Source organism: Drosophila elegans, unplaced genomic scaffold, assembly GCF_018152505.1.
Source record: "Drosophila elegans isolate 14027-0461.03 unplaced genomic scaffold, ASM1815250v1 contig_814, whole genome shotgun sequence".
In the NCBI taxonomy this organism is placed as follows: domain Eukaryota; kingdom Metazoa; phylum Arthropoda; class Insecta; order Diptera; family Drosophilidae; genus Drosophila; species Drosophila elegans.
The window spans coordinates 8,078,966-8,090,886 of record NW_024546167.1 but is presented as its reverse complement, the minus strand read 5'-3'; the positions used below and the strand labels follow the sequence as shown (position 1 = coordinate 8,090,886).

Genomic DNA, 11,921 nt, shown 5'->3' with positions numbered 1-11,921 from the left:
TAATTCCCCTCACATATTTCAGTACAATCAATCTGGAGCCGGAAGTCAGTGCAACCAGGCCATTATGCTGATCACGGAGAGCACTTCGGAGTCGCACAAGGATGTGATCAAACAGTACAACTGGCCACACATGCCCGTCCGCATCTTCACCTACTTGATCGGCAGCGATTCTGGCAGTAGGAGCAATCTGCACGACATGGCCTGCTCCAACAAGGGCTTCTTTGTCCAGATCAACGATTACGACGAGGCGCGCCGGAAGGTGATCGACTATGCCCTGGTGATGGCCCGTCCGATGATCATGTACCAGGCCGACCATCCGGTCCACTGGAGTCCGGTATTTGTGGCCGGCAAGTCGGGCGGACTGGGCCGCGATTCGGAGTACCAGCGTCGCCTGGTGACGACAGTTTCAACTCCGGTCTTCGATAGACGAAACCATTCGGTGCGCGTGGCCAATCTGCTGGGCGTGGTGGGCACCGATGTGCCCATCGAGGAGATCCGCAAGGTGATCCCCCAGCACAAGCTGGGACCGAATGGCTATTCCTTTATCGTGGATAACAACGGGCGGGTGCTCTACCACCCCGATCTGCGGCCCTTGGGCGATGCCAACCAGTATATCGACCAGCTGAAGCCCAAGTACGCGTCGGTCGACATCACGGAGTTGGAACTGCCGGAGACGGAGTTCGGCAATAATAACGAAATCATCGAAATCAACAAGAATCTGCTGAACGAGGTGGGTTGGCTTTACACTATATATTCGATATAATATTTCCACATAATTCAATTTTAAAATCAAAAACATATAGTTCACAAACAAAATTAAATATTGCACATATATATTTTATTGTTTCTTCGCTTTAAATTCATGTTTGATTCACACTTTTATTTATAATTAAAATAATAATTATATTTATAATTATAATTTTATAATGTTTTCAAATATCTTAGTTAATATGGTGTCTTTGCATGCATTTTGCAATGTATACTTTTCGGCAGTCAATTAATTGTGGCTTGTTTTGCAATTATTGCTAACCTTTTTAATAACGCCATCAATATCTTAAAATATATTCGAATACTAATACAAATTTTTAGATTAAACCCCCTTTCAGGCTCAAATGTATTTCAGTTTGGTTACTAGTAAAACAAAATATAATATATATAAATTTTCATAACTTTAATAATACTCTATTAACTCCTGTTTTAATAGATGCGCGGTGACATGATTAAACCAAAGGAGGGGGAGACGGAGTTTACCGTGATGAACCACTACGATGACTCCAAGAGGGTGTCCACCAGAACGCATCGCTACTTCTACGGCCCCATCGAGGATACACCATTCACACTGGCTATTGTGCTCCCGGAGAAATACGGTAGCCATGAGTTTGTCTCCCAGCAGGAGATTCGGCATTCGCGTAACAACGGTGAGTTCACTTAATACCTTCTATTTACCTCCAGTTTAATACAATTTTTTTGCAGTTACCGAATACTTTAAGGGGGACAACTGGCGCGTACATCCAGACTGGGTGTATTGCGAGTACAATAGCGTTAGTGATCTGGAGAAGGAACGGGAGAGCTCCGGCGAGTACTCCTCGCGCGATCAGGAGCCCAGTTTCGGGTCGCCAGAGGAGCAGGTATTGCACTTTCTGTCTCGCGCCGGACGCCCTGGTTGGAAGTGGATGTCGGTAAGCAATCTGACTGGGGGAGATGAATACCCACAAGTGGTTTATCCTATCCAGACAGTCTGGTAATCCCGGTTATGTAATTCATATCAGGTTCGACCCAAGTCGCCGCAGCCACATCACAACATGCACAGTGGCTCCAACGGCAATTCGCCCGGATCGAGCCACTTTGGATCGCAGCACTCAAACTCTCAGGGATCTCGCAAGGCTGAACCCTACTTCTGCGATCGAACCCTCATCCAGAGCTTGGTGCGCGATGCCATGGTGACCGATGGACTGGACAGGAACACGACTGGATCCTCCAGCGGCAAGGAGGATAAGCAGTAAGTTCAACTATAGATTGTCCAACTTTTATTATTTTAGTTTGATTTTAGAAACAAACCACACATAGCCTAGAATTTGAACTTAATTTAAAATTTTATTTTTAAATAATTTTTAGTGTTTGTTTTAGAAACTTTTATGCCTTTTTTATTTAAAATTTTTACTAAAGCACCAAAACCATTTTCTCTCCGCATATATTTTCCTCACTCTATTTCTTTGATGGCAAATACTTTTTTTCTTTTATGCTAAAACTCTGCACTTTCACCTGAATAACCATAATGCAAAAATATTCTTTCCCTATGCAAATAATTTTAAAATGATTATTTGAAAAAATGCAATTTATAACTGATACGCACCAATCTTATATGAATAATTTCTATAGTCCAATCGCCACATTGATGGCAATTCTTAAGAGGTAAATCGAAGAGTAATTTGATTGAATTGGAGTAGAATTAAACAATGCAATCGCTTTAGAGGACCAGTCGCACGGAGTGGCTTGAACGACCATCCCCTAGAAATATCTTGCGCTGGCCCCAAATTACTAAAATCTTGCCACATCCAGAGGTCTAATTTATATTTATTTTTATTTCCTAGGCAAGGCTATCAGAAATTTGTGGTTGCCACTTCATTTGTGGCCACGAGATCGGGTCTTCTCCGGTGGATTGATCACGTCAAGCGACCCGAGGATACACCCGAGCCGTAAGTTTTAAAGCTGATGATTTTTGGAAATTTTTTAACCACTTATTTCTCATTTATATAACAGTCACTTTAGCGAAGATAATGTAAGAGCCATGGATACTTCCTGGTACAAGCGAGCCATAGATCAGCACTCCGTGGAACCGGACAGTTTTGTGTACAGTGTACCCTTTGGTTCGGGATATGCCATTAAATCGAATGCAACCCTGGTGACCGCCTCACATGCCATTTTTGTCGAGCATCGGGGTCACAAAGCTCCAGCGGGGGTTGTGGGTCTCCAGTTTCAGCACGATTCCCTAGCGAAACATTTTATAAACATCACCTCTGCCGTAAGTGTGATAAAAGTTACATAGCCTTCGCAAAAGTCACGATTTGTTATAAACTTGTTTGCTTGAGAAGTGTTTTAAAAATATAATATCTTTTTAATTTTAGATTTAAAATATCAAACATTTTACTAAATCCTCATCTCTTTTAGTGCACCGGAATGACGGGCTGCAAGAGAACCTGTGCATCGGACAATCTCGACTGCTATGTTTTGGACAACAGCGGATTCGTGATCATATCCGAAGAGATGGAGCACACGGGCAAGTTTTTCGGTCAAATCGATGGCACCATAATGGACTCCTTGGTCCAGGATCGGATCTACAAAAGAGTAACGGTCAACGACTACCAGGGTGTCTGTTCCGATGCCGACAATCCCTATACGGCGGCAGGTGGCATTTTGGAGCCAAATCGACTGGGCTCATGGTTCTTCAACCATCTTTTGGCCCTGAGTGCCACTTGGTTGTCCTTTATGCCAGCCGCATTGCGAGCCTGGCCACAAGAGGAGTATACCTACGACAACGAGGATGTTGTGTTTGTCGACAATAATTACTCTGACGAATACGAGTTCGGAAATGAATACAACATGCAAGTGGATCAGGAAATGGATGAGTTCTTCACCACTGCTGACGTGGTAAGTTTGGGAGCTAAATTAAAGACTCGTATTCACTCTGAAAACAAAATTTGTTAACTGTAACATTTTATAATTTGAGAAATAATTACCTAAATGATTTCCTAAAGCTTTACGGCTACTTTCGACTAAATAATATTTTTTTGGTTAATTCAAATTTTTGCAAAAAATTATATTAAAAATTCAAAAATTGGTCATAAAATAATTTAAAAAAAAATAGATTTTGATGACAACACCTCTAATTTTGGCCAAGTTACAACAAAAGGACGCTTTAGGAATTTTTTATTTGACAAATCTCCAAAAACCCTAAAAAAGCACCTAAAAATTCGGTTTTTGTATCAAACCCTTGGGAAATAATGGTCACCAGATGGAATGTCATACATTGGCGAGTTTATCATTAAATTGCCAATCAAATATCATTCTCAGTTAAATGGATAAATGGCCATAACATTGACGAGGGCGTTTTTATGGTTATTTCCTAACAACATTGATTACGGTTTTTACAACAGAAACAATTAAGAAATGGAAATACAGTTTTAAAAATGCTCTTCTGTCTTAGGAGTATACGACGCCACCGCCTAGGCAACATAAGCCCCACGTGGGACCCCGATTTTCACCGGATCCGCAGAATGCCAGACGCTGCGACCTGCGCACGGATCTCTACATGCTTCAGCCGGAGCGACTCAATCAGGGTGGTCAGAACAATCCACTCAAGGTGGGTGCCAATCGAGAGAGGAAAACTGATCAGTCATTAAAATTGCATTTGTTTTTAGGGTAAACTAACCAACTGTCATGTATCTGGATGCGAGCGTCCATTCAGCGTCCAGAAGATCCCGCACAGCAATCTGATCCTATTGGTGGTGGACACTTTGTGTCCGTGTGGATCCAAGCAACTGGACATCGAGCCTTTGGAGGAGGCGGGTGTTATCGGTGGGTATTGTTTAGATATGTATGAAGAAGACCTATATGAATACCAATTGTTTATTTGGTTTCCAGGAGCCTGCAGTACGAGACGTCAGGAACAGGAGCAGGAGTCGCGTCGGCGGCCCAAAAAATGCATCAACTACCATCCCGAGGAGATCGAGATACAGCAATGTGGGCGTGGCAGCACCTTGCTGCACATGTCCGGCTCGGTGATTGTGGCCCATCTCCTGATGGTCACCGTGACCTTCGTGCTGGCCAATGCGTGATATGAGCACTAAATGAGTATTGTGAATTAGGTTTGCACTATTTTTGTGTCGAAAACAATAAGCGAATGATTCCCTAGAGAGTTCGAACATTTCTTTTGATCAAAAGAAATACGCAGTTTGAGTTTGTTGATTTATATCGAGATGGAAGCTGTGGTCAACCACTTGCCCCTACATGAGGTAATAAGAAAAAGCAAATATTTATTAGAAGATTCGTAAAATGAGCAACGTTATACAGATAATACTAACGAGTTTATATCCCTATGTTTGTAGACAATAATTTGCAGGAAAATATTTTGATTGACAATTAGAAGAAACTATAGCTAAACATGAATTCTGTATGTATGCGTGCAATAAGAATAGCATTTAAAACTAAATTGTTTAGTCAAGTATTCTAGAGCGAGCTTTGTTTACCATTTATTAAAGTGAATAATTTCCTCCTAAATATAAATTAAGGCATGCAAAGGTAAGGGACAGTGCAAAAATCATGAACTGAATGTAATAGTGAGGGAAAAACAGTTATCAGTCGAATTATGTAAATAGTATCAGAAAATATTCAAAATGAGCAAAATTCCTACCGATAAATAATTCGTTTTTTTCCTGTTTTCTAACGTACAACTTTAATACTAAATAAATGGAGTTACTTTTGCACTCAACTGCGTACGCACAAATATCAAAAGTATTATATATTTTACAACCAAACAAAATCGAATTCACTGAACAAATGGAAGACTTGAAATACCCGACAGCAATGTAAAAACAACAAAAGCACAGCAAAAACAAAAATAAAAATAAAACCAGAACAATGATATAGACAGTTCATATCTGATATGTACATGGTTGACATCCAATTTAGACAGAATCAAGAAAAACGAAAGCAAAGAAAAAACGAGTTAATTATTAAATAAATATTTGATTAGTTTTGCAGAAAATAAACATAAAAAACAAAGTGGAAAAAGAAAAATAATTTATTTTATATACATTTTTATACAAACCTCATTCATACAAAAAGAAGCAAAAGGCGAAAACAAAACCGATCAACTAGAGTAATCGTCTCATTAATTTTTAGACTATAACAGTATGTTCTTTGGGTTTATTCATTTATTAGACCTACATAGAAATTTACATATCTATTGGAGTTCTTTTCTAAACTAACAAACAAAACTATTAAAAATATAAAAAAAAATTACCCAAAACACTTACATATTCACACCGACACTCAATCTCACTCACTCTAAACACACAAAAACACACCTACAAACATATACAAAATATAAAGAAAGAATATTTTCTGTGTCTTAAACTTGTATAAAAAATGTCTTCCATTAAAAATACTTAACGAAAAAGAAAAATGCAAGCAAAGTAAAACAATTTATAAATCAATAACTACTAATTAACTTAAACTAAAAAATACGATTATATAAGGAAATATATATTAAAACATTTAACTCGAAAGTCATTAATCAAGCATACACAATTTCAAAAGTTTCGCTCGGTATCGCCTGTCCAGCTTTAAGCGGGAAGTGGTCAGAGGAAACCCAAAAAAAAAAACGGAAATAAAAAATTCTTACACCCATTAGAAGGTTAGATAATGTAGTTAGTTAGGGCTGGATAATGAACAGTACCGGCAGGAAGAAGAGCATGCAAAGGGCGGATCCATACAAGCATTAGATGAAATATTAGCAGAATATTTAATATATAGTAAATATATATGTAATAAACCTAATTTAACACACAACTTAAACCGAGTAATCAATTGTAAGTCGTAAGTTATAAGAGCTGTTTGTTAAACGATGACGATGACGATGTCGATGGATTGGACGATGGTGCAGGGCGAGGGTGGCACACCCGTGCGTATGCGTAATCTGAGCTGGAGTGTGTGCATGATTGGGTGGGTGTTTGTGTGTGTGCATGGCTGGGGACCTTGACTGACTATAAGTGGCGTGGGTGGGAATGTGTGAGATAAGACAATGGATATACCTGGTAGGCCACCGAAGGCAGAACACAATATACACACCGTACAGTTAAGATCGCTATCCAACATTTTCCCCCTATATCCCTCACTCTGCCGGCATCTTCGGCTACATTCTCACTCACTCCTGTTCTCCACAAACCCACTGTAAAATGGCATTCCATTCCTTCGCATAACTTCAACTCGAAAATAATAAACATATTTATGTATTCAACTTTTTTGCAAAACAACAATTCCATATCAAGGTAAAAAAAAATTAAAACGAAAATAAAACTTTACTGAAGTATATAATAGTATAATAACGTTCTGCAAGATTTTCTATGTTTGTTTATTTTTATAAAGAAATCGAATGTTTGTATGTGTAGTCCATAATTTTCTAAAGGCATATGAATATATTGAAAAAAAACGAATGAAATGTTTATTGGTCTTAATGGAATGGAAAACAAAATGAGAAACCAATTAAATCTACCATTATTAACTTACGAATTAAATCAAATTTTTGACAATGCGATTTTTGCTTTTTGGAAATCGTGCTTTTTGCTAAAACAAAACCACAAAAAAAGGAAAACAAAATGAACTATAAATTAAATATGAACACACTTTTGCTCTCTATAAACCCTATATACAAGCATCTTTCTATATGGAACATTTATATAAAGCCATCCGAAACAAAACTACAAAAAATTAAAGTATATAGAACATGTAATAAAACGATCCCTTAAAGAACTCTTCACTCTCTTCACACATTTATTCAGAGAAAAGAATAAACCCCCCAAAAGTTTGTAAATCCTAATTTGCCGCTTTTGGTTTGGTTTAATTTACCTAGTCTTTTATTGTTTAATTCAATAATTAAATTGAGACCGAATTATCATAACAGAAAACAAGTGACAAGTTAGCATTCATGTAAAATTAAAAAAACAGTTACTGACTAAAAAGATATTTGGAAATGGCGTCATTCTATCAAGTAATACTCAACGTAAATAAATTCTGTTATTGCTGTCAAACACAATTAAATAACAAAAACTAAAGTAAAACAACTTTTAAATTGTGAGAAAAATTGTTGTTTCATTAAATTTGTCATTATGAGATTTGAAATTATAAATGTTTAAAGAAAACCAAAACAGTATGGAATACATATAAATACGTACACACATGTAAGTCATATACATTCTGTATATTCCAGAGGCCCCAAAAAAGGATACTAATAAATATCGAAATTGTTCGAACTTGCTTCTAATTTGGATAAAAGAAAAGATTATCTTTTTTCAACAAGAAAACACACACTAACATACGCTCACTAACGACACACACATACACCTATAGACAAAACTTATGTTATTTTGTACGAAAAGTCTACAATGAATTTCGAGAAATAGTTTAAAAGAAATGGAAACTATTAAAAATTAGTCAAAGTAAAAAACATATTTGCGAAAAGCCTAATTGTTAAGTGAAAAAAACCAGAAAAGTAAACCGCATACTTACATAAATTAATTATAAATTAATATAAACTTGCTCATTATTCTAATTACAAACTGGAAATTATAAGTAAATGGTATACATAAATAATATAATTAAAACCAAGTTAAGATTCAACATTTAACAGGAAGATGAACAACTAAAAATATTATAAATACATAATATGAACGAAGAAACAGAAAAAATATAAGAAAACAAAGAATGAAGAAATAAATGACATACAAATAATTTACGCTGTTGTCTTTTTAATGGCCGTGGTTTTTCAATTAAAAAGGGGATCGTTAGAGCTCCGTAATCAATAGCATTATTAATTATTATATTTATTTATATTATATATAAATAAAAATGTATAATTTGTTTGTTGAACTTCATAATGACAGTTGGGTGCGCCGTTGCCAGAGAGACAGAAAACATTCGTCCTGCAAGCTTATATCCTTAAAAAAGCTTTCTCCACAATTGCTTTTTAGTATTAAATATAGCTGTGCAGATGGCGCCAGTGTATAGTTTAACACCCAAACCAGATACATTCCACCCAAAAGCCAAACAACTGCACCGAATCAAACTGCATGGGTAGCATCATTAATGACCTCCTGCACTTCCGGTGGGCAATTACGCATCGCAAACACAAATCAAATGCCCAAATTGCGATATGGAGGTCTGCTCTCGTGGCACGTGATCCTCCCCCAGCTATAAATTGCGTAATCAAATAAATTTGACAAAATTATTTAACTTATTTATAAGGCTTTACATACATACGCAAACAACACATATAAACCGAACGGAAACTTTTTGGGCAAACAAAGCGAGCCTGAATCTGTGGAGAATATTTACACTTTATGTACTGTCAACAAAATTCAAATCAAATAAACTATAAATGTCCGTGGGACTGGGACTTCAACTTCAGCTTAAGCTGGCTGCCGTTGTGTTTGAGTTCATGCTGAAATCGTTATCCTGTTACTTGTCATTAATTCGACCCTTCGTGCATATTGTTATTCCTGTCATTATTTCGCCGTATTGTTGTTATTTCAGCTCTGTGCGTCGAGCCGTTAAATTAGCCGCTTATCAATTATGTATTTGAATTTAATTGGCCAACTAGAAGGCTCCCGGGACTCGTTGGCATGCCTGAACCTGGATTGAGCTTCACACAGATTTGCCATTGAAAAAAAAAATGTGCTTGCAAATTAGTAAAATTTGATTGCATACATATATGCACAATGATATGTAAATAAATAAAACGTATGCTCTGATTGGGAAGTTAATTTTTTGATAAATATCTGACGAATTTCAGTTTGTCAAATGAAGGCTTATTGGGTAACAAAAAGAGTTTGGGGAATTATTATTTCAAGGCTGTTTAACATAATTTTCTTAAATCATTATTGCCACTACTTAGTTGGACTTCATGTATTTAATTTATATTCACAAATTATAAAGCTCAAATTATTTTATTAATTTTGAGTAATTAAAAGGGCTTAAAGAACTTGATTAGAAATCGTTATTGGTTTCAGACTATTTAGTTGTTATTGCATTTCTTTAAGAATATAAAGCAAACATATCAAATTAATTTAAAGCAAATATTTCAAATTTGAAAGTTATGAATTCTTTTCTTGACATGAAATTGAAATATATCAAAATGTCAGTCAAAAAGCAACCAGATCGAATTTGATATGATTTAAACGATTTGAAGAACGACTAAAAATTATTGTTGGCTTTTTTGTGTGTGCGGCTGCAATTGAATTTTGTGTGATTCTGGTTATTTGTCGTGGTTATTTGCTCGACACAGGGCCAGGCAGTCTGATTTATTCATTAAATAATGTGTGGGAAACCCCCTTTGGCTCTTTGTCCACCCTTCGACTGCTTCCTCATGCGTCATGATTTTCTACAAATAAATTGATTTCAGTTTTCAACATTAATTTAATAGTTGTTGTTATGGGTTGGCCCAGTGGTTCGGCCAGTGTTTTCATTGTTATTGCAATTGGCCTGGTTTGCTGGGATCTGTTGCTGCTGATGGTTACATTTTGTAATTTCATTTCGCATGGCTCCGCGGATTCCGGCAATTGAGCATTATGCAATGCATTTACATATATGCATGAAATCGTTTAATTGCAATTCAGGGGATTTCTTTTTTTTTATTCCATTTCCATTTCCATTTCGATTTTGGTTTTATTTGTTTGTGTATTGTTTGTGACCAATTTGCAGCAGCATTCCGCCATTTTGCGTTCGCGTCTGCATTCCTTACCACTGGCCACCAAAGTTGGTTGATATTTCTGACGATCCTGCAAATAATCGTAAACCAAGTTGAAATTTCCATTTACAATTTTAACGACGCTCGTCGTTAATAAAGCATAATAAGTTGACCTCAGAGCTCTCAGTGCTCCCAGTACAGTGCCAGTCATAATTTTGCCCACAGTTTTGCTGTGGCTTCTGCGGATTGCTCTCGCTTTTGTTGTGCCAACCGCTAAAAGCAATTTGCATTTGCATTTGTTTATGGTTGAGTCCCTGCTTTTGGCGTTAATTTGACGTATTTGGCTAAGCAAATGGAGCTGATGGGATTACTTAACCAAGAGGGCTTATTGGATGCCAGGATGCCTGATAAATTCATGCACTGAAATATACAACTATTTTAATAAAGGATTATTTGAATGGTTATTAATTTAAATTGTCTCAATTGTTATTTTGTTATTTAACCATTACCCACTAGGATGTTTAACTTTTAGGTTATCAAATTCTAATAAAAAGCAAAAATAAAATGTTGTGACATTAAAAGCTATATTAATATAATTATTTAAATTTTATTTTCTTTCTTTTTTGTACAAATTTAGTGATTGCCGATAAATTAAGTTATTGAAGCTTTTCCAAAAGCCAATAAAGTTCTTTGAGGTTTAGAAATACCGAGATGGCTCTCGGGTAATTTCAATCAAAGATCAAACTTATTACTTAACTCCTTTGTCCCCCCACCACAGAGACTCAAACTTTTTCCCTTTCCTGCCATCTTGGCATGCCTCGAGGGGCCCGAAAACAATTTAATCAATCACCCCGCAACTATGTATATAATAAGGCACAAATCTGGCGAAAGAATAACCTGTCTGACTTCCGAAAGTTCCATTGCGTAAATTAATAAATCCTTTAATGTTTCGCCCACACACGAAGGACCTAGAAACCAGAGAATGCTAAAGGGTATATCTGTACAGCAGGGCGTGACACAATGACACACTCACCCGTACACGGGGGAATCGGGGATATGGGAGAAATCAACTTTCGATTTCGTTGAAATAAATCCACTTTACAGATTGAGACGACAGTGGGACGTGAGGACATGGGGGAATTTCAATTCCTTCTAAGCACGACGTTGGGGACAAACTCATTGAACGGAGGCAAAGACAACATACGTGCACTGCGATACAGATGCGCTCAAAAGAACAGCTCTTAAATACTATATTTAGACATGGAGTACAAAAGCTTGGTGCTATTAAATATACTTTTGTTTATAAAATAATTTTATTACTGGTATCATTATTACCATTAATTATTTTAAAAATATATAAATAAATATTTAATTGGACTTTGTTAAACAATTGATGTCTATATAAATATATATTATTACACAATAATCCTTTTTCGGTCTTATTCCAAAAATTTTTTTT

At 36.5% G+C, this 11,921-nt stretch overlaps 1 protein-coding gene across 4 annotated transcripts in view; it reads left to right on the top strand.

The window, feature by feature from the left end:
• The window catches only part of LOC108138164 (voltage-dependent calcium channel subunit alpha-2/delta-3), a 42,053-nt gene extending 35,909 nt beyond the window's left edge, over nucleotides 1-6,144 (top strand). For 3 of the 4 annotated variants that reach the window (XM_017260254.2, XM_041710161.1, XM_017260256.2), the window contains 11 exons: nucleotides 23-730; nucleotides 1,205-1,418; nucleotides 1,474-1,679; nucleotides 1,770-1,999; nucleotides 2,380-2,412; nucleotides 2,592-2,696; nucleotides 2,761-3,022; nucleotides 3,169-3,648; nucleotides 4,205-4,360; nucleotides 4,419-4,575; nucleotides 4,642-6,144. In XM_017260254.2, the coding sequence (XP_017115743.1) occupies nucleotides 23-730; nucleotides 1,205-1,418; nucleotides 1,474-1,679; nucleotides 1,770-1,999; nucleotides 2,380-2,412; nucleotides 2,592-2,696; nucleotides 2,761-3,022; nucleotides 3,169-3,648; nucleotides 4,205-4,360; nucleotides 4,419-4,575; nucleotides 4,642-4,835 (2,745 nt within the window). In that variant the 3' untranslated portion in view covers nucleotides 4,836-6,144. The remainder of the gene's footprint in view (nucleotides 1-22; nucleotides 731-1,204; nucleotides 1,419-1,473; nucleotides 1,680-1,769; nucleotides 2,000-2,379; nucleotides 2,413-2,591; nucleotides 2,697-2,760; nucleotides 3,023-3,168; nucleotides 3,649-4,204; nucleotides 4,361-4,418; nucleotides 4,576-4,641) is intronic. The other variant, XM_017260255.2, reaches the window with a different exon arrangement.
• Nucleotides 6,145-11,921: the final 5,777 nt, after the last annotated feature.